The sequence below is a fragment of the Ursus maritimus genome, unplaced genomic scaffold, assembly GCF_017311325.1.
Source record: "Ursus maritimus isolate PB19 unplaced genomic scaffold, ASM1731132v1 scaffold_22, whole genome shotgun sequence".
In the NCBI taxonomy this organism is placed as follows: Eukaryota; Metazoa; Chordata; class Mammalia; order Carnivora; family Ursidae; genus Ursus; species Ursus maritimus.
The window spans coordinates 24,472,541-24,495,871 of NW_024424675.1; the positions used below are offsets into that span (position 1 = coordinate 24,472,541).

At 44.4% G+C, this 23,331-nt stretch overlaps 1 protein-coding gene and 1 long non-coding RNA gene across 9 annotated transcripts in view; one reads left to right on the forward strand and one right to left on the reverse strand.

The window, feature by feature from the left end:
• Positions 1 to 23,331, reverse strand: part of PIGU (phosphatidylinositol glycan anchor biosynthesis class U) — a 79,791-nt gene that overhangs the window by 12,293 nt on the left and 44,167 nt on the right. For 3 of the 8 annotated variants that reach the window (XM_040638199.1, XM_040638203.1, XM_008698173.2), the window contains 4 exons: positions 22,677 to 22,774; positions 11,562 to 11,716; positions 9,602 to 9,745; positions 6,691 to 6,815 (listed from right to left, as the gene is read on the reverse strand). In XM_040638199.1, the coding sequence (XP_040494133.1) occupies positions 6,691 to 6,815; positions 9,602 to 9,745; positions 11,562 to 11,716; positions 22,677 to 22,774 (522 nt within the window). The remainder of the gene's footprint in view (positions 1 to 6,690; positions 6,816 to 9,601; positions 9,746 to 11,561; positions 11,717 to 22,676; positions 22,775 to 23,331) is intronic. The other 5 variants (XM_040638200.1, XM_008698174.2, XM_040638202.1 and 2 more) reach the window with 4 other exon arrangements.
• On the forward strand, positions 7 to 6,188 carry LOC121104600. Its single transcript, XR_005836930.1, has 3 exons — positions 7 to 1,157; positions 4,353 to 5,180; positions 5,971 to 6,188. It is a non-coding gene; the product is annotated as an uncharacterized LOC121104600 (long non-coding RNA).

A 23,331-nucleotide genomic window follows, 5' to 3' on the forward strand; every position in this document is an offset into this window, starting at 1 on the left:
CTGCAAAGACAGATGGTCACGGTTAGCCAAATGCTGATTCTTCCTGGCACCCTTTCTTGTGGGGATGGCCCCACGGGATGGAGAGGCCAGGAAGAGCCTGGGTAGCTCAGAAGCAGAAATCCTCCCCCTCCAGATTCAGAGGCTCCGGGGTGCCAAGAGGCAAGCCTCAGACTCTTGAGTCAATGGCTTCCCATGCCCAAAGCTGATGGGAAGTTCTAGGTTTGGTCTCTGCACCTCCCACTGTGGGCCTGGATGGCTACAGTCGGCAACACTGTGAAGGCCTCTGGGCACCGCAGTGGAAGCATTTCAGCACGACAATGCCCTCTATCCCCCACTCTGGGAGTGTCCAAGGGTAATCCCTTCCCTCTCCACAAGCACGGTGCTGTCTGTTCACCTGGGATCACAGGTGGGAATGGCAGCATGAACCCATGGCGATTAGAACCCCCCTGCCCCCCATAGAGTCTCTATGGTGCCACAGCCCTGGGTCTTAGGAACACGTTTTCCATTTTCTTTAATTCATGTCTTAGATTCCCTGCCTTTCTCTTCAAATGTCCTTCACTTTTCCTTAGATGATTTGAACATCTCTGACACCCTATCTCACACCATCCCCCCACACTCCCGGAGGGATTACGGGATCCCACCAGGGAGGAAGCTCTCCCAGAAACCCCAGGGAGGACCCCGACACTCAGGCGGGTACTGGCAGGCAGGAGGGGTACAGCTGGAGGGGAAGGAGCAGGACAGGGTGCCCAAACCTGGCCTTAGAAAGACAAACACCTTGGTTAAAATCCCTGCTCCACCGGCAAGTTTCCCTGAGTCCCACCTTCCCCGCCTCTAGAGTACGGCTAAAATGCCTACTCGCAGGAGGCTCGCGCGGAGTAAACGAGTGAGAAACCGGCACAGGTGTTTCCTGAGCATTTCCTCTGGCTGCTGTCAGCAAATCACCACAAACGTTGTGGCTTGAACAGTACACAGTTTATCTTACAGTTCTAGAGCTCCGAAGTCCAAGATGGGTCTCACAAGCTAAAATCAAGGTACCCTCAGGGCCTCGTGCCCTCTGGAGGCTCTAGGGAAGAAGCCATCTGCTGGCCTTCACAGCAAGAAGGGGCTGCTGTGTTCTTGCCTCACGACCCCCTTCCCGCTTCACCCAGCAACGCCAGGTAAGTCCTTGCTACACTGCAGCACGCGGACCTCCTCTTTTGCTTCCCTCTTCCACCTTTTTTTAGAAAATAGACTTTAGGGGCGCCTGGGTGGCACAGCGGTTAAGCGTCTGCCTTCGGCTCAGGGCGTGATCCTGGCGTTATGGGATCGAGCCCCACATCGGGGTCCTCCGCTAGGAGCCTGCTTCTTCCTCTCCCACTCCCCCTGCTTGTGTTCCCTCTCTCGCTGGCTGTCTCTATCTCTGTCGAATAAATAAATAAAATCTTTAAAAAAAAAAAAAAAAAAAAGAAATAGACTTTAGTTTTTAGAGCAGTTTTAGGTTTACAGCAAAACTATGGAAGAGATCCCCCACGTGCCCCCTGCCTCCAAGCCCTTCTACTATTTAAGGGCCCTTGTGGATTACACTCTCCCCTCCCCCACAGATAAACCTCCAAGCTAATCTCCCCATCTGAACATCCTTAACTTTAAATGCTTTTGCCACGTGAAGTAAGACATTCACAGGTTCTGGGGACGATGTGGATATCTTTGTGGGGAGGGGAGCATTAATCTGCCTATCACACTGTGCTTCCCCCCCTTTGAATTCAATAAGGAGTATCTGACAGTACCATTATATGCTATTTTTATCTCTTTCTTTACACTCGATTGTTTTTTAAAGAAACTATTAAGTATTATTTAAAATAAACTAATGAAAAGAATGCCTTTAAAAAAAATTTACCAATAGATCTGGGTCCCAGATGGCACTTAATGAACAGAGAAGTTCCCTTCCCCTCTCTGATCCTGACCTTCAGGAAATCCCTTCTTCCAAATCAGAGTTTGGGGAGATTTCAGAGATGGGGAACCTCCTGAACATTGAGGCTGTTTGTCTTGGTTGTAAAGAAACTTGGTAGAACTGCTATACCAGGGGTTCATGCATCGGAAAGGGGACAGGATTACGTGATTCTCAATTTGGCTGCAAAATAAAATCACGGGGGAGCTCCACCTGATCTGAGTAAATCAGACTCTCTAGGGGTGGGGCCTAGGCATCCATAATAGTTTGTAACAGCTTCCCTGGCGATTCTAATATGCAGCCAAGGCTTCAAGCCACGGGATTACAGCTGCAGACCCTTGGCAAATAAGAGGCCCAGACCAGTCTGTAACGGAGATTTCACTGGTCTGTGTCATGGTGATGATAACCAGAACATGGTAGTTCAGAGTTCTTGTTAAAGGTAAATGTCTTGAACTTAAGATTCATGAGAAATGACAGGTGTCTCTTTGTTGCTGGTTGTTGTTGTTAAAAAGTCCTTTCTTTTATGAAATGGGGATGAATGGCTGGCAGTTGACTATTTTAATGTCTTCAGCAAAACAAGAAGTTGACAACTCTGTCACCAGAGTTTTTAAAAAAGTGTCAGTGGTCTGTGAGCTCCCACAATTTGGAAACAACAGCCTGGAGGGCTTGCAGGGTCCTCTTCTCTGACCTGAAATTTCCATGGTTCTGGATTTTCAAAGCTGAGAGGATAAAGCCTTGACTCAAGTCTTCCTGAGACTTCCTTGCTCCCAGAACAAGAAGTCTGGAAAAAGGGATACGTGCATTGAGAATTACTATTAGTAAACAATGTTACAACCTCCAGAAAGGAGAACAAATCTATTTGCCACTCCTCCACTCCCACATCACTATTTACATTTCTCAGTGGTTCTTTTTTTTTTAAGATTTATTTATTTGTTTTAGGGTTGGGGGTGGAGGGGCAGAGAGAGTCTTAAGCAGACTCCAAGGTGAGTGTGGAGCCCAACGCAGGGCTCGATTCCACAACCCTGAGATCACAACCTGAGCCGAAATTAAGAGTCAGACGCCCCTCTCAGTGGTTCTTCCTGATCTCCTGGAAATTATTTTGCTGAAAAAGATACACACTATTCCTAAAACAAAACTCCTGTGGCCTGACAGCCCAGGTAGGGCATTGTCCCTTGCCTCTAGCCACTCTGGATTTCAGACAGGGTGACAAGAAGGTGACAAAGTGCACAGGCTCCCATGCAGCTCCTGGCTGCAATTACAGACAGCTGCAAAGATACACTCCCATGTCCCTGGAGGAACTGTCACCCGCATCCAGTTGGCTTCTGGCCTGCAGTGACCTTTGCAGGAACAGGGAGCTGTACTCACTCTTGCTGGCTGGCAGGCCAGGATTAAAGCTATACGCCAGAGCACCTGATGCTGGGACCTGGGGCACAGGACAGCTTGTCCCAGGCACCAGGTGTCAGAGATGTCAGCGATGACCAGGGCTGAATAAGACGAAAGGCTCACCCTTCATCAGACTTACTTGGGTCAGATGGAACCCGATTCCCCATCACACCCACAGGGTGGCTTATCCAGTCCCTGCCTCTGTTACTGAAAAACTGAAACTTCAGGCAAGTCCCCTGCCTTCTCTGAGCCTCAGGCATTCAGAAATAAAATTCTCTGGGCACCTGGGTGGTGCAGTTGGTAAAGCAGCTGCCTTCAGCTCAGGCTCAGGTCATGATCTCAGGGTCCTGGGATCGAGTCCCATGTCAGACTCAGCAGGGAGTCCACTTCTCCCTTTCCCTCTGCCCGCCCCCTCACCCCTGGCTAGTGCTCACTCTCTCTCTCTCTCTCAAATAAATAAATAAACAAAATCTTAAAAAATAAAATAAAATAAAATTCCACTTGAAAAATCCAGTCCCACTGGGAGGAGCACAGAGGGGAACTGGGAGCTTCAAAGGTGCTTATTGTATTACTATTCTCTATAATTTGTATTTTTTTAATCTATATTCTTTTATCACCTCTGGTAACTGGCTCTTTCAGCTAGACCACTGCAGGCTAGCACGGACTCTGCCAGCAGGCTGTTCCCTAACACTGCAATTGTGTGTCTGCATGACTCATCCTGGCCCCAAGCACCACAGAGTTCCGGTCTGGGGCCTGCATTCGGGGCAGGGCCCACATACCTCTTCTCCTCCCCACTGGCCAGGATAGGAAAACAAAAAGGTGAGTGAGTATGTGAGCAGGCATGTTGGCACTGGCAACTAATGTTTAAACTGAATTCTTAACCACATTACAAGTCTGAATATATCCAACCTAGACTTAGAGACTTGTCCGAGTCTCCGCCCGCAGGTCCAAAGGACGAGCCTGGAGATGCTCCGGGCTAAACGCCATGACGCACAGCTGTCATGCCCCACACAGATACCCTGAGCATGAGTATTCTCTGCCACAGGAGCTGCCCATCGAGGGGGGAAGCCAGCGCTCCGTGCAGGATCGTTGATCAAGCTGAACTGTAAACTGCTTGCCCAGCCAGCCAGCTGCAGCATCTATTAGATCATGTAGGTTTCTAGAAACCCCATCCTTATTTTCTCTGCCTCAACCCTGGAGGGCATAAAATAACTTATTTCAAGTTTGAAAAATATGTTTATTCCAATGACTCTGAATGACTGACTACTTAGCCTGGAACTTTGATCATGGAACTAAGCCAGAGGTCCCCTGCATGGTTATTACTAGTGATAACCACAGTGCTCTTGACATATGTTCTTTCTCAAACTTAGAACACCCATGGAAGATATTCTCCGCATCCGACAGATTAAAAACCGAGAGACTCAGACAGGTTAGATGATTTTCCTAAAAACAGATAACTAGTAATGGGAAAGCTAGGATCCAGATTCAAGTCTTCCTGGCTCCAGACAGTGTTCAGGAACACGGGATGAAGGATTAATCACAGGCAAGAGGTGCCCCGTGTGGGACAGACAGCTAAAAAAACAATGACTCTACTTTTGGGGAAAGAGAATCAACATACCCAAGACCCACCCTGTCACAATCTGGGGCATGCTGACATGTTTGGTGGCCTCATGACTTGTCACTGGCCATTCTGCTCTGCTGGACTGGGTGATTCTTATCTGAGCAATGAGGATGTCACAGGTAGAAGACGCCACTTCCTTCACCCAGTCAGGCCGGACTGGTCACCGCCCCACAGGTCACCACCTGCAAGGGCAGCCCAGGCTTGGTCCGCCCACTCTGCTGTTTACCTTCACTGAGAAGCCCCGACTTACAGGTAGGTTTCTTTCTAGCAGCCGGTCGGTTTCACTTCCTGGTTGACACCCAGACAGCCCCAAATAATAACAAAGATTTACTTCCTCTGAAGCCTCCCCTCCCCAAGTTCATTCTTGACATCTTGCTGTGCACCCCTGTAGGCAAGGAAAATTCCACAGCTCCCTTCCCATTTTAGTTTTGAGAATCAAGTGGTGTTGGGCCACTGACACTGCCTCTTTATTAGGGAGGCTTAAAAACCCACCCCAAAACAGCTGCTGAGTTGTGGGTCAGGTCTGATCCTGGGTTCTGGGGACACAGAGGTGAGTGAATGCTAAGCCTACCCTCAGGAAGCCCATTACACTGAAAAGAACCCTCACAGAGGGCTCGGAGTCCAACTGAGGAAAATACTGGGGGCCCAGGAAGCAGAAGCAGCTCACTCCGCCAGCTTCGGAGGAGACGGTTAGAACTGCAGGGCCTTCAGAGCAGGCAGACTACGTATAGTGCTGCCATCTGGCTTCTGTGGCTGTTCAGGTGCGGTGCTGGGAAATGGCCCAAAGCCCAAGGTCTAGTGTTCCACTGTCCAATACAGTAGCTACCAGCCACGTGTGACTTCTTAAATTCAAATAAATTCCAACTAAAACTCGAGCTTCTGAGTCACACCCGTGGCTATTCTATTGGACTGTGCAGCTATAGGACACTTCCATCATCACAGAAAGTCCTACCGGACAGCACTAGCTAGAGGCTCATGGCCAGCCCTTCCACTTACCTATCACGTAAGCTTGAACAAATGGCTCCACCTTTCTATACTTCAGTATTCTCATCTGCAAAATGGCGCTATTTTCCCACCAAGTCTGGAGTGAAGATGAGCTGACCTGATGCACCTAACACTCCTAGAACCACAGTGACCAGGTGGGTACTGCGTAAGTGCTCAAAAAATGGTGGTTATTTTGGGCCTCCTGGCTGGCTCAGCCAGTTAAACATTGGACTCTTGGTTTCAGCTCTTCAGCTGAGGTCGTGATCTTATGGGTCGTGGGATGGAGCCCCACATTGTCGGCAGGCTCTGTACTCAGCAGGGAGTCTGCTTAAGAGTCTCGCCCTCTGCCCCTCCCCCCACTCTCTCACTCTCTCTCTTAAATAAATAAAATCTTTTAAAAAATAAAATAAACAACATTTCAAAAAAATATTTATTTATTTGAGAGAGAGCAAGTGAGCACGAGCAGGAAGTTGGGGGGCAGAGAGAGAGGGAAAAGCAGCTGACCAGGCTGATCTCAGGACCTGGAGATCATGACCCGAGCTAAAGGCAGCCGTCCACTGACTGAGCCACCCAGGCGCCCCAAAGTGCTTATTGTTATTATCATCACTAGTCTGTAATACCCAGCAGGCAGACACTCAGGTCACTGTGTCTTTCCCGGTGCTGCTAGCACAGCAGACACCAAGCAAACACCTATTGATTTCTTTTGCCCTGGCTGCTTCCTCCAGGGACCAGGCTGACATAAATCTGCCGCGAGAGGTTCAGAGGCGGGAGTACTCACATCTGTAGAGATGGTTCCATACAGGGAAGAAGGCCATGTAGAGGGCCACGTCCCCCACCGTTGGGTAGGACTTGAAGATGGAGATGATAGCCATCTGGATGAACATGAAGAAGATAGGGTGCTCCCTGGGGCGGGGCAGGACAGGCAGACACAGAGGGAGAGATCAGTCAGGGACCAGGTCCACCCCAGAGACTCCTAACCCCATGCCCTGAACCCAAAAATATTCTCTAGGGGACTTCAGGAAGGGGCTGGCTCTGCTGCCCACAAGACCTGGGGGCCAGACCGAGTAGCAAAGCAGAAAACTGCAGGGACCCAGAGAAGTCCAGAGGTGGTGGGAGGAGGGCCCAGCAAACACTAGAGAAACAGCCCATCCCCCTTCAACCCCCAGCCCAGCTCTGGGCCTTCCCCCAGGAGCCACTGAGGAAGAAAACAAATGAAGTCAGCTTCATTACTGGGCTCTAATGGCTGCTAGTCAGAGTCATCAGGCGGCCTCCCTTGCCAGAGGCTCCTCTGACAACCGGACCCAGGGCAGGATGTGCCTGCTTGCTGACACTCTTCTTCTCTGCCAGGATGGTCAGTGGAGTCTACGGGCCCTTAGCTATGATGAGCTCCTTTCCGGAAAGAAAACTGATTGCTGCAGGCAGCTTTTCAGCTCTTGTGCGCTGGAACTGGGGTTCTTGTTACCTTAAACTAACAATAACGGCTACCATTTCCTAAAGCTTCACTCTGCCAAGTTCTGTCCCAGACCCTTTCCTTGTGCCATCACGTGTGATCCCTACGACATGTCAGCTACTCCTCGAAGTAGGCAGTACCGTCACCCACACTTTGCAGACAAGGAAACGGAAGTTCAGAGAAGGTAGGTGAGCTGGTAAGCAGTGGGGCTGTTTATCTCCAGAGCTCTTAAGCATCACCAGGACTGTTCTGAGTGCCTAGCATGATCGCAGCTCTCGTCAGGAAGGGTGGGGAGAGAACTCCATCTCCAATGTTCCTCCGAGAGCTGACCAGGTGCTAAGAGGAAGCCAGCAGGAAGAGGCCGGCTCTACACCCTCCTCAGCTGTACCTAAACAACGCGCATGCGGCCTACTTCTGTGCAGCACCTGGATGCCCAGCTCACTGAGGTTTTCTTCAGAGACTAATGGTATTCTTGTCTTGCAGGTCAAAGGTCAGGGTGACTCAGTGGGTGTAAATCTGAGATGTGGAGACAAACATGTACACACCCCAAACACTTGAGCGGTTTTACACAGCAAATGCTTCAGACTCAGCTTGGCAAAGTCTCACAGTCCTGTAGGCTCTAGAAGGGTCCAGCTAGCTCAGTGAGCATCTTCCTAAAGATAATCCAAATCACTGGCTGTGGGCTTTTTAGGTAGCTGGTAAGAACCACAACATTTCTATGAAAAGGCCAGTGAAAATACAGTGACAAAAAATATGGAGACCTGACCCTCCTGCAATGCTGTCTGGAGAGAGGCGGCCTGAAGGGCCCTGCTCCCACCAAGCTGGCGCTGGAAGCAAATACTGCAGGGGCTGGAGAGCTAGTGGAGCCTCAGATCCAGGCACAGGAGGGCCGCAGCAGAGGGGGGGTCACTTCATATCCTCTGTCCCTACAACCCTGGAGCCCTGGCCTGGGGCGGGTGGTGCTGTTGCCTACCCAGGAGCCACCTGTGGCCTTTCACGTGCAGACAAAGAAAGGGGCTGCACAGAGTGAGGAAAGGCGTTCCAGGCTCCCAGCTTCTCGCAGCTGAGTGGCTAGGCCTGACCAGGGCAAAGGCAGGGACTGGACTGGGGACAACAGACAGCTGGAGAGCTTGGCTGGGCAAGGCTGCCAGAGTTCCGGAGACTGCCAGGCCAAGGAAGGTTTTCTGTCAGATGCCAGGCCAAGGCTATGTTAATGGGAAGGAGGCATGAGCTCTGAGCTTTTACAGAATGGGAACCATGTGCATTGGTACACTGGCCATGAAGACTGGCAGGAAGGTTAGAACAGAGAACTCAGGCTCTTGAAATCTAAACCAAATTCCCCTCCAGGTTCCCTGGACCAGCAGCCAAGGATGACTGTCCCCACTGAGATCAGGATGTGAGGGGCTCTTCAGGCACCCAGGACCATCACCTGGACATGTGTCAGCGCCTGTTTCCCCTTCTCTGAAGCCAGGATAATAGGCCAATTTCCAGATGCTACTACAAGTGACCTCTCTCAGGAGTCTGGCATGGTACAGGGGGTGAGTATAGATTCTGGAGACAAACAAACGTAGGTCTGAATCCTAGCTCCACTACTTACTAGCTGCGTGACTCTGGGAAACTTGTTCCACTTCTCTGAATGTCTATTCCTCAACTATAAAATGGAAGTGATGATAATAAAATTATGCCTACTTCCAAGAAATGCTGGAAGGGTTAAGTATGGACCCTTTTCAGAAAGCCTAAAAAGGGCTGGGTGGAGCCAGGCTCACTACGTGTTTGCTTTCTTACACTACAGAAGAGAGCGCCACAGACAAGCCTTTTGAAGGAAATTGATCAGAAGATTAAATGGAGCTGCAGGCAGCCAAACGCGCAACTAATACATCCTGAGTGCCCCCTGTCACTGGGATACTGATGGAGGGCACCCAACAAGATCCACTTTTTCCAAAGACACCTTCCAACTCTGAACCCCTCCTCTTACCCAAAATAGTGAGTGGGCTCAGTAGCACTGTAGGCTCAGAGTGATGCCAGGGGAAATATCAGGGTGCTCCAAAGCACCCTCTCAGCAGCCTGTACTCATGTGGGACTGACTCTACAGCTGGCTACGGCTATTGGAACCGGAGGCCATTAAGGGCAGGTCCCCGGGGCAAAGATGGCATAAACAGCGGACACTCCCAGTTTGAAAGGCACCTGCAAGACTACAAATGGCCCTGTGGACAAAGCAGCAGCAGGTCCAACCACTTACTTTAGCTTTATGGCTAAGGGGATGGTGTAGAAGAAGACGTTGATCTGAAACACACATACAAAGAAGAGGCTGAAGTGCTCAAACATCTCCGCAAAGAAGTACCAAAAAAGACCAATGTTTGGAGTGAGATCTGGAACAGAAAGTCTGGAATGAAGAAAACAAAGGGGGGGGGGAAGCCAAATTTTAAATGGTCTGCTGTGACCCGGTTTTCTCCTAAAGATTTTGGTCACTACTGGACAGCCAAGGATGACTGTCCCCACGGAGATCGGGATGTGAGGGGCTCTTCAGGCACCCAGGATATAGGTAATTAATAAAAACAAGAGGCAGAGAAACAGAAAATGATAACCCTTAACAAATACCAGCTGAACCAAACTCTGGCGTGCATCAAAGATCTGAAATGAGGCAGCATTCAGGCTAGAAATCAAAAGACCAGCCCCTCTTTTACTGCCTAAAATACATATGTTTAAATTTAGGAGATATCCAGGACTGTAACAAAAGAGGAATGGGTTTTAAACAAACAATATCTACTTGGGGGCATTCCAAAGACTTGCCTAGAGGAGCAAGCTCAAAGATCCTGCCGCTCCCCATTCTTGCTCTGTATCCCCATGGCAGGAGCCAGAGACGGAGTGCCTGACACCACAGGGACTTCTGGAGCCTTGCAGAAGCACCAGCAGCTTCCGGCTAGGATGCCAGATCTCATTTGAGAAATAAGGGTTTCACTGGAAAACTTTTTGTCTAGTTTTCAGATAAAGATTCGTTGCAATTCTGGCTCTTCTAAAAATTTATATTATATGTTTTATCTTAAAAAACAGAGTTGAAACTGAAGTCAATTCACAGTTTTAAAAGGGCAATAAATGCAGCATGGAGAAGGGAGAAACATGCAGTGGCTCATGGTCAGAGTTCACTGACCGAGGCCTCCACCCAGGGCAAGTCTTTGCCTCCTGCTGTGACTACAGTTCCTTTTCTGTGAAATGAGGTAAAGAACACAATCTGTGGGTCAGCAAAAAAACAGGGAAAGCTTTTCACCAGCAATACAACTCCTACCTAAGGAAAAGCATGAAGAACTAAAGGTTATGCTCAGCCAGGATTTAACACACATTAGCAGTCCGGAATCCCAAAAGGGAGTCTGCCACTCCATATCCCTGCCCCACCCTGACAGGTGTAACTGTCAACACTTCACTGGGCTGTGAGTTCCTTGAGGTTTGGGCAGCGACCATCCTCCTCAGCATACCACACAGAGAGCATTGGGATATGTCTGCAGAACTCATACTCCATTTTGATTTTCTCTAAAAGTTTGACACATGGGAGGTGGCTCTTAGAGACCCTCTTGCAGTAGAGGAATATATCCATTCCTGTTGGGGACTGAACCAAACCCTTCCAGGAAGAGGCCTGTAGTTGCTTCAGATGTTCTTAGAGAATTATCTTCCATCTCACTAAATTGAAGGTACTTGCTAGACCTGTGGTTCTCAAAGTGTGTTCCTGGACCAGCAGCATTCACGTCACCTGAAAACTACTTAGAAATGTAAATTCTTGGGGCGCCTGGGTGGCTCAGTCATTAAGCATCTGCCTTTGGCTCAGGGCGTGATCCCAGCTATGGGACCGAGCCCCACATCAGGCTCCTCCACTGGGAGCCTGCTTCTTCCTCTCCCACTCCCCCTGCTTGTGTTCCCTCTCTCGCTGGCTGTCTCTCTCTCTAATAAATAAATAAAATCTTTAAAAAAAAAAAAAAGAAAAGAAATGTAAATTCTTGGTTCCTATCCCAAACTTACTTAATCAAAACCTCTAGAGGTTGGGCTCAGAAATCTGGGTGTCAAGAAGCTCTGCAGGTGATTCTGGTGCACACTGAAGTCTGAGGACCACCGTGTCTAGGTGCTCCCTGTGGTTGCTCACCCTCAGACTCCAGCTGGAGCTGGGAAAAACGAATTAGCTTTCAGAGTTTTCTAATGAAGTCATTACTTACATGAAGCCATAGACTGCAGGGATGAAATCCCAGGAGCTGAGAAGGAAGAAGGAGAGGCAAATGATTACCACTAGACTTCCCACGTACATCATGGCATATTCCCAAGAGAAGATCCAGAAGGCTTTGCTCTTCACTTTCACAGGTATGTACTGCCGCTAGGAGAGAAGGCAAAATGGTATATTGGGGGATGTCAAGGACAGAAGGAAATTATCAGCTTAAACTTCAAGATCTCTTCTGTAAAGTACAGGATGCAGAAAAGTTTTGAAAATCTAAACATTGAAAAGGATTTATTTATGCTAGGTAAACACTAGTCAAAAGAAAACTAGTTTAGTTATACCGTTACCAGATAAAATAAACTTTAATGTATAAAGAATTGCAAAAATAAAGATGTTCCAAAGTGATAAAAGGTTCATCAGAAAGATGTAACTAAATTTTATGTACCTAATAACATAGTCTAAAAATATATAAAACAAACATGGACAGGTCTATAAAGGAAAAACAGACATAACCATTATCTGATAGATCAAAAAGACAAAAATCGGTAACCAAGTAGGAAATATGAATAGCACATTTTTAATAAATTTGTAACCTCCCTGAGAATGAGTCAGGAAAGAAAAAAAAGGAAAAAAATCTATATATCTACACAGATATAGAAAATGTGGCAAAACAGTAACAGGGTCATCTAAATAAAAGGTACTTATTATACTAGTCTTTTCACTTTTGTAAAGCATGAAATAAAAGACTAGGGAAAAACTAATTCAAGAAGAAACAAAATTATAATGGTTCTATAAACATTTAAGAAATTGAATTTCAAAATTTTGAAAATTGAAAATTTGAAAACCTATGAAAACTTGAATTTGAAAATGAAATTTGAAAATGAAAAATTTTCCCATAAAGAAAAGAGCAGGCCCAGACAGTTTTAGAGGAAAGTTCTACCAACATTCAAGAAGCAGGTTATTCTAATCTTACATTAACTCTTTCATAGCAAATATCATAAGCTTTATACCAAGACCATTTACCAACACAAATGCAAAAATGCTAAATGAAATATTATCTAACATAATTCAGCAGGACATGATAAAGTCGGGTTATGACCAGGTTGGATTTATTCCAAAAACTCAAAGTTAATTCAACATAAGAAAAATTATTAATATAACACAAAGAGCTTAAAAATAAATCATATTAGTGTCTAGATATATGCAACAACTACTTACGATAAAAATAACAAGCAATAAAAGAATGCAGTGAAGGAGCAGAGTACAAAATTAACATACAAATAGCCTTCACATGCACTAATAATAAACAATTAGAGGACACAATGGTCAGGAAAACCACATTTACAATAACACCAACGAAAAGAAAACTTAGAATTATGTTTAACAGGAAATGTGTAAAACCGATTCATGGAAAATTTTAAAACGCTCCTGAAAGACTAGTGTCTTTTTTTTTTTTTAAAAGATTTTATTTATTTATTTGACAGAGAGACAGCCAGCGAGAGAGGGAACACAGGCAGGGAGAGTGGGAGAGGAAGAAGCAGGCTCATAGCGGAGGAGCCTGATGTGGGGCTCGATCCCTTAATGCCGGGATCACGCCCTGAGCCGAAGGCAAATGCTTAATGACTGAGCCACCGAGACGCCCCAAGACTAGTGTTTTGAACAGATGGACAGATATCCCCTGTCCTTGTTTAGGATGATTCAAAAAAAAAATTTTTTTTTTAAAGATTTTATTTATTTATTCGACAGAGATAGAGACAGCAAGAGAGAGAGGGAACACAAGCAGGGGGAGTGGGAGAGGAAGAAGCAGGCTCCCAGCAGAGGAGCCTGATGTGGGGCTCGATCCCATAACGCCGGGATCACGCCCTGAGCTGAAGGCAGACTCTTAACCGCTGTGCCACCCAGGCGTCCCCAGGATGATTCAAAATTTTATATAAAGAGATCAGTTTCCTAATTTAATTTATAAATTCAATGTAATAATGCAATACCAATAAAAATGTCAACAAGCTATTTTATGGGATTATACAAGATTAAAGTTCATATGGAAATACAAACATGCAAGGAATGAAGTACTAACACACACTATAATAGGGATGAACCTTGAAAACTTCATGCTAAGTGAAAGAAATCAGTCAAAAAACCACATATTGTATGATTCCTTTTATATGAAATGTCCAGGATAGGAAAGCCTATAAAGACAAAAGCAGAATACTGATTGTTTAGGGCTAGAGGGGAGAGGGGCACTGGGGAAAAACAGAGTGACTGTTAATGGGCATGAGGTTTCTTTTTGGGTGATAAAAATGTTCTAGAAACGATTGTGGTAATGGCCGCATGACTCTGTGAATATCCCAAAATCACTGAATTATATTTTAAATAGGTAAATTGTATGCTATGTAAATTATACCTTGATAAAAATAAAAGCTGTTAAAAGAAAAACCATAAATAAGTAAAAAGACAAATGAGAAACTGGAAGAAAATTTACAGACAAAGGGTTAATACTCCTAATATATACAGGATTTTTAAAAATTGAGGGGAAAACAGACCTAAATCCAACAGAAAAATGAGAAGGAAAAATGAACAGACAATCCACAAACATGATAGAGTGTTCAAACTCACTCATATTTAGAGAAATGCTAATTAAAACACTGAGATACCATTTCTCATAATCAGACTGGCAAAAATTTTAAAATGTGACAACACATTCTGTTAGCAAGGCTGTGGAAAAACAGGCACTATCACCCATTACTGGTGGGAATAAAAACTTCATACAATCCCTGTGGAGGAAAATTTGAAAAGACCTAAAAAAACTACATATATACTTACCACGGATCAGTAATTCTACTTCTAGAAATCTACCTTGAAGATACCCCTCTGACAATATGAAAATACATATACACAAGGTTACTCATTAAGGCATTAATTGTGATTGTAAAATATTAGAAACAATCTAAATTCCCATACAAAGGGAAAAAGTTGAACAAACTATGGTACGTCCATACAATGGCGTATGTAAAAATGTACAATATTCCGCTGTAAAAAAAGAATGAAGATCTCTATGCATCAATTTGCAGTGACTTCCAGGAACTAATAGTAAAGAAAGCAAAGCACAAAAGGGTACCTAGAGTACGCGATCCTTCATATAAGAAAGAAGGAAATACACGTGTACCTGTTCATTTGTGCAAAAGAAACACAGGAAGGGTAAACCAGAAACTAAAATAGTTACTTAGGGTGACAGAGAAAGAAGGAAAAAGGAAAGAACAAGTTAGCAGGGATGAAGATAGGGTGATATTTCTCCGAATATGTTTTTTGTTGTAGCTGATTCTCAGAACCATAGCAATACTTCTTAGTCTCTTCACATATCCCCCAATAAACAAAACATTAAAGCCAACCAAGGTGTAGGGGAAAGCCCAAATCATACAAACAGTAATACATGAGCTTAACTATATCACAAATAAGATAACTATGCAGAAGGGCCACGTGTGAGAAGAACTAACCTGAGTGACTTTGAGAAACAGTAAGCTGACACAACACTGTCACGCTAAAGACAAAAAGAACTACACGCACATGGTATAATCCAGTCAGCAGATATGTTTTTGACATGGGTATTTCTCACAGCAATTCGAGAACAACTTTGTATGTGTTCTAGAACTGAACATATTAGCAAATAAACTGCAGATGATGACAGTTGGGCTTCCAAACCTTAGAGAAAGAAATTATACACAAGGCAAAGGGAGACACTAAAGTGAGCCCTGTGGCGTTGGACTGGAGTCACAGGTATCAGTATAAACAGATGCTGGGATCAGAGGCATTAGTATGAAGACACAGAGCGAGAAAGAATCACAGACATGTTTGGGGGGGCGGTTAGTGGACATGCATGCATTTCATAGCTCTGTCTGCTAAAAGCATACCTATAACCCTTGGTTTCTAAATAGCATTCACCAATAGAAGGAACCAGGAATCCTCGAAGAAGTAGTTAATTCCAGAACTGGGGCAGGGAAAATACAAGATGAGCCTAGAACATCTTATGGTACCAGAAAGAAAGGAAGGAAAGGCTCAGAAGAACACAAGAGCTGATTTAAAGGAGCCCCCTTTTCTATGTCAAAGCTAGAAAAATGTGAGCAATGGGCTAATATTAGATTTTTTTTTGAGGTGAAATTCACACAACATACATTTAACTATTTTAAAGTATGCAGTTCAGGCGCTTTAACGGTTGCCATGAAAGAAGTTTGAGGTGCCTGAGAGTAAGCTCCCACTCTACACTCCTGCTGCAAAGAAAGCAAGTTCCAGACCAGATTCCGGTATACTTAACAGCTATTTATTAAACAAATATTCATTAGCAAGCAGGCACAAAGCACTTCACACAAATCATTCTAGAAGGTCCATTAAGTCCCAGCTCTGTCCCCTTCCAGTTGTTCCAATCACCTATTGTAAAAAAGCTTCACTTGGGGCACCTGGCTGGCTCAGTTGGAAGAACATGTGACTCTTGATCTGGGGACTGTGAGCCCTGCGTTGGGTGTAGGGATTACTAAAAGAACAAATAAATAAATAAACTTAAAAAAAAAAAAAAAGCTTCACTCAAGGCAGAAGTGACAATATGAAAATATTCCAGAGGCAGGGGAAATCCTCCTACAAAGGCTTGACAGAAGATGGATTAGGAATGAAGCCTGGGGCACCGTCTCCAAGGGAAGAAGTTATAGACCTTCCTAGATTCTTTTTTTTTTTTAAGTTTTTTTTTTTTTAAGATTTTATTTATTCGACAGAGATAGAGACAGCCAGCGAGAGAGGGAACACAAGCAGGGGGAGTGGGAGAGGAAGAAGCTGGCTCATAGCGGAGGAGCCTGATGCGGGGCTCGATCCCATAATGCCGGGATCACGCCCTGAGCCGAAGGCAGCCGCTTAACCGCTGTGCCACCCAGGCGCCCCGACCTTCCTAGATTCTTATTCCCTTTTCATGCGAGTGTAATAAGCGTCTCTAAAACAGTTTAATCAATTCCATTTCTTTTGAATACTTCAATTGCACTCACTTTTTTTAAGTTTATTTATATTTTGACAATTGACAATATACAGATACAGAACATTTCCATCATCACAAGAAGTTCTACTGACAGCACTGCTGTAAAATAACAGTTTCAAGAGAATATTATATTTCTGGGGATGGAAAAAGATTCCACAAAAAGGAGTCATCCACAGACAAATTCAAAGAGGAAGGCACTTAAGGTTCTGAGTTCCCTGTAGAGTTGATCATCTGATCCTTTCTTCCTAAAAAATACTCCCATCTAGCAGAGAAGGGAGGCAGGGAGGGAGGGAGGAAACCACAGCCCAGGGATGGAGGAAAAAACCCTCGAAAGTAAAAATGTTCTTTTGGTTCGTTCTTCCCTTCCTCCCTACTTAATGGTATTTAAGAAGGAGAGAAGTGGGAAGTGGAAAAGACAGCCATGAAGAACTGAACCAGGTAGATTGTTCAAATCCACTCTCTGAGGAGAGTCTGAGGCACAGACCCAGGAGATGAGGTTTCACTTTTCACAAATCCATTAGCAGCCCCTACATTTTGGTTTGCTGCCATGTTCTCAGTGCTTTATTGGACCTAAAGCGTTACTGTCGATGCGTGAGTGGAAAATGGTATTTTTCCTGGCAAATCTGTGATGTAAAATGTGCATTAAATTTTAGGTATAATTTTTGTTAAGCCTTGGTCTAGGGGTCGGGTTTGCTTTAGGAAACAAGAGCCCCGAGAATATAGTGTTATGTGGAATGTTTACCAAATCTACTTTAAAAACCTGGGTCTGATTAAAGATTAAGTAATCTTTCAGGACCACTCCCATTACACCAAGTGAGGCTTGCCTGAAAGGCTTAAAAAAGAAACTCAAGTGACCCTTTCTTTGATGGTGTGCTATTTATAAACCCTAGAGCCAGACTCATCTGGAGGTCCACATTGCACATTTCCCAGTGAGCAGATAAGCATTCATCCTACCCACCTCTTTTTCTCAATAGCAAATGCTCACTTAAAATGAAATGAATAAGTTGAAGGGTTGGGACAATGGTGCCTTAAACATTTGGATCAATTTTTAAAAAACTTTTCATCGTAAAATAAAACACAAAATACAGAAAACCACATAAAACAAATACATAACCTAGTGAGTGAATGATTATGAGACAAAATCCATAAGGTTAAGAGGAAGAAATGTCCCGCCACTCTCCAAGTCTCTCTCTGTGCCCTGTCCCAGCCACAGCCTCCCCCTCCCTCCAAAGTCACCACTGATCCTGGCTTGTAGAGATTCACTTCCTTGCATTTCTTAATGGTTTTCTATCAAAATGTGCATCCCTTTACACTATAGTTTAGCTTGCCTGTTTTTAAAAAATTTAATGCAACTTTTAAGTCTCTTAATTTATAGGTCCTCCAACCCATTCCACTTGTGCCCCCTAACAATTCATGGGTTGAAGAACCTGGGCATTTAATCTGTAGAACTTCCCACAATCTGGTTTTTGCTAATTACATACTTTATCTTCAGTATTTCTTGCAAATTGGCAACTGGATCCTGAGGCTTGGTCAATTTCGATTTGATCCCCTTGGCAAAACTCTGGTGGTGGTGTGTTCTTTTCTCAGGAGGCATGATTTTTGTTTGTTTTTCATATTAGTAGCTATTAACACTCAATGCTTAGATCAACCGGTATTGCAAAATGATGATATCCTACCAATCTATCTTCATTTGCAAGCTCAAAGATCTATAGTAGCTCACCTACTATATGTTTACCTAATGGTATAGGAAAGACAAGATAAACGCTTAACTTTTTCCTTTTAGTTCCAGTTTTCAAGGTAATGAATTGGTTCTCTGTCAATTCTCCTAATTTAACCAATTACCAACTAACCTTTTTATTATCATTATGAATGCCTGGATTTAAATATAATTATGGGTTTTAATCCATTGCAATTCTTTTTTTTTTTTTTAAAGATTTTATTTATTTATGTGACAGAGAGACAGCCAGAGAGAGAAGGAACACAGCAGGGGAGAGGGAGAGGAAGAAGCAGGCTCCCAGCGGAGGAGCCCGATGTGGGACTCGATCCCGGAATGCCGGGATCACGCCCTGAGCCGAAGGCAGACGCTTAACGACTGCGCTACCCAGGCGCCCCAATCCATTGCAATTCTAATTCTAATGAAACTCGAGCTGTCCATCTTTGGTCAGTGGGCGCCCTTCAAGTTGGATCCTGAGTCCTTCTGAGATGACCCCCACAGCCTTTCATAGCTTCCTTGTTTTCTGGTATCACAATGGTCTAGGATTATCCTGTACGTTTCCTGCCCTAAACCTAGAATCAGCCATTTCTCTGAGAAACTCATTTCTTTTAATGAGTAAAAATGGTATTGTAAGATCACAATCTGAGCCCCAAGGATACTCATTGATGCTGGGCTGGTCATTGTTTTCTAGACTGTACAGCGGACATAGACACACGCACATACACATATATACACACACACATATTCAAACCCCTACAGGGGCCAGGCAGGTAACAAAGGAGTGAAGGGTAATAGAAATGAAGCCCAGGGACAATGCTAAACTGTGAAGCGGGTATACCTTGTCTAAAGGAGACAGATCTCCCAATTTTCCAAAAGAAGCCAGAAATATAAATGTTTAACATGAATTTTAAAAATGTTGACAACTAATTAAAATAATTAAATAGCATGGTCAAATAAAGCACATCTGTGGGCCAGATGTGGTCTATGGGCTATATACTCTCAACCTGAAAAATGTAACCTGTAGTTACATGCCAGCAGTTATATGGCTGCTAATGTATAAACAAATTTAGGGAAGTAAGAGAATTCTCAGACTGCTTAAGAAAAGCCTAACTATAATAAGAAAGGGGAGAAATGTGTAATTATCTCCCTCTCCCAACTCTCTAAAGCACTAGGGAGAAAAGCATTTTCTAGGGGTGCCTGGGTGGTGCGGCTGGTTGGGCATCTGACCCTTGGTTTCGGCTCAGGTCATGATCTCATGGGTCATGAGATCCAGCCCCGCATCGGGCTCCATGCTCAGTGCCGAGTCTGTTTCAGATTCTTTCTCCCTCTCCCTCTGCCCCTCCTGCTCCTGCTGTCACTCTCTCTCTCAAATAAATGATAAATTTTTAAAAAGAAGAAAAAAGAAAAGCATTATCTATACAGAAACTGTTTCTTTCTCAGATATGGTGAAAAAGGCAAAAAGTCAGTTACCAGGAAAAAAACCCAAAACTCTAAAGGAGGTTGAAACCTAACAAAAGTTTTTATACCTAAGTTCTTGGGCTAATAAGAGATATATTTTACATGATAGTTATATTAGAGGCAACAAAACTGGTGGAAAAGTTCATTGCAATTGCCTGATCAAGTGCTCACACTCTTTTTCACCTGTTCTAAAGAGAAAGGAAGCTAACAGCATTGCCACCTCTGCCTCGGCCCCCTCCTGGAAGCAGCAGAGACCACAAAAAGTTGCTGGGGAAAGAGAGTAAGATGTGAAAATTCCAGTTAAGGTCCCAGAGAAGGCCTGGGGAAGGACCCAGTTATCAAGAAAGACCTGGTTGGGGGGTACCTGGGTGGCTCAGTTGATTGGGCATCTGGTTCTTGATTTTGGCTTAGGTCATGATCTCGGGATCGTGGGATGGGGCCCTGCACCAGGCTCTGCTTGCAGCATGCAGTCTGCTTGGGATTCTCTCTCTCCCTCTCCCCCTGCCCCTCCTTCCTCACCTCTCTGTGCCTGCGCTCCAGAGCACACCCACACTCACTCTCTCTCTCAAGTAAATAAACAAAATGTTAAAGGAAAAGAAATAAAGACCTGGTTGGTTTGGCTCCTTTGTGGCAAGCTGATATCATGTGACCTGCTCCAGGCTCCAGAAAGTACAGAAATCACAGGATTAACCTCTTCAGTTCAGACAGGAAGTCAGATTGGGTTAAAGCAAAAACCGGAAGAACACTCACGAGGTATTTCCCCCTAATTTCTGTTACTTTTTTTCAAAGAAAATAAGAACTTCAAGCCGTCTAAGGGGGTCCAAGATTTAGAAATCCGAAGCAAAAGGAAGGAGGGAACTAGAAACTTGCCTGACTGTACCATGAGCCCCCCTCTGCCAGCCCCATAGCTTCAGCCTGGAGGTCCTGTGCACTTGGCATATCCTTCACTGTAGCTCTAGGCCCTGTACCCTCAAGTGGCTCTCTCTTTTATTCTGAATGCTATCAAATCATAACATTTTAGCTTCTAATTTAAACCAGGCTGTAGGCCAAGGTCAAAAGAAGAGTAAAGTAGGGGGGAGGGGACCAGATGAGCTTAAACTACCATTCTTGTAAGTGACCCACCAGGGATCCAGATGCAGCATCCCCTGCCTTTGACCCTGAAGCCTTCCTGGGTTTCTTCCTGCAAAGAGGAAAACAACTTGCCTCTGGCACTGATGAGACATTCGCTTGTCTGCACCCTGCCTTCTGTACTTTCTAGAGATTCCACTGGAAGAATGGAGGTAGGTTTGTAGTGTCAAAGGAAGAGGTACAAACTAATTTTTATAGTTCCTTTGAATCTAGAAAATGAATTATTTTCTTTCCCCCCTCATCACCCCACATACCCTCAGACCGATGACCACGTCCTTTCTATGAACTCTTACACTCTGTTTTAAGACTTGATGTGATAACCCTTTGCAGTAACTAATATTATATTATCCCCATTCTGAGGCCCAGAGAAGGGACTGAATAAGGTGACTGGTTGAGCTGCTCAGTTCCATGACTCAGTTGTACCGTCCACTGATATCAGGAGGAAATTTGAATTTTAAATGAAAATGATTTTACAAAAGGCAGTATTTAGAAATTGGCTTAATGAACCTTTTAAAAATTTTTAGTCAGTTCATGTGTACAAATAAATATATTTTTAATAGTACTTATTTGATAAATAGTTGCACAAAAATTCTGGTTGTATGCATTCCTCTTAGGGCTCAGACTTTCTAAAGAATGAACTGTAAATATGAGGTAATAAAGGAAATGCAAACAGCATACTGTATGTGGAAAAATTCCTGGATCCAACATGCATACAGAAAGAGAATCAGAGCAAAACTTCATAGTACAATGACATATCTATTAGACTAGCAACCATAAGTCAAATTTGAAAAGCCAGTGCTGGCAACCTGAGAGGAAATGATTCACTGCACTTCATTTCATTTTTTTTCAAGATTTTATTTTTCAGTAATCTCTACACCCAACATGGGGCTTGAACTCACAACCCTGAGATCAAGAGTCTCACGCTCTCCTGACTGAGCCCTCCGGGCGCCCCTGATTCACTGCACTCTAGACGCGGATGGTGGCACTACAAATTGGCTCAGGCTTTCTGGTGAACACTCCAGTCTTATGTAATAAGGACTATGAAACTTCTCACACCTTTGGATCCAGTGAGTCAGCTGGAGGAATACACCTTAAGGAAATAACTTAAAGAAAATCAAATTACTGTACTATTTATACCAGAGACAACCAGGGCACATCTCAAATTGCCCACACAGGACAAAGCCCAAGCTAATCATCACGTATCACTGTGCACATCGACACAAAGACGTACTATGAAGTCACTAAGATGACAAGCATATAGCCTATTTCAATAAATGGAGGTATACACTCAGTTTTAGCAACAGTGTTTATAATTAAGAACAAAGGCTCTGAAATCAGACATTTCTTAGTTTGAATCGTGGCACCGCCCCCTGTATACTTTCAAGAAATGTTTCTCGTTTAAGAACGGATTGGGACCATGCAGGACCTGCAAGTGGTTACCTGCTCTTGAGGAGATGTGTGTGTTCTCACTGGCGTGGAAAAGAGAGACAGAGGGCAGGCTCTTGCATCAGGCCACCTGAGTTCATGCACTGTCACTTGCCAGCCATATCACCTTAGGCAAATGACTACACCCCCAACATTCTAGTTGCGATTCGTGTGTCTAATATGGCTAATATTAGATGTACACATGGCTAATAATACGACCTACCCCATAAAGTTCTTATGAGGTTGAAATGAAGCAAGTAAATGTGAGATAGGGACCCAGTCCCACTGCTTTAACTGAGCCGTGCCCTTCCTTCCCCCAGGCAGTGACCAGGCCAGGTATTAAATGTCACTTGAGCGCTGGCCTGTGACCAGCAAGAGCTTACCTGGAGGAGATAGAGGAGTCCTGGAACAAACAAGGTGAGTGGGTACAGAGACTGGTATGTTGCTAAGGCAAGAAAAATAGCACTGAGGAAGGCACTACCTGTAAAAAGAAATAAATATATACAATAATCCAGCCTGAGCAATCGGGATTAGACTCGGCAAGTCCCCCAAACAAGAAAACTTTCCGTAAACTGGTCAAATAAGTTCTTGTCACATGTCTCCTTGTGTACAAGGTGCTATGCAAACTCACACACAGCGAGAGCTTCTTGGCTTGATTTCCTATGAAAGGAAAGCTAGGAAGTCAAAACTATTTATTTTAGCAACTTGAGACACCTCAACTATGTTTCCTTTAAATTTTCAGACCAAGAAAGAGTTCACAAAACTTTGGCCTAAAGATGAATAAAGGGATCAAGTCTATTAACATCTGTGTCCTATTTAACTCATCGGCGAGGCCCATAATTATTGCTTAAGCGATTCGGGGCTGGGAAACCCATCCCTATTTTACAATACCCTTTCCTTATGCATTATCTTCAGGTCAGGTGTTTATTATTAAAGTATATTAATTTTTATTAATAATGTCCCCATTCCCTACATAAAATGGACTACTATGGAATTGTTAAACATGATGTTTTAACAAATTTGCAATGACAAGGAAAG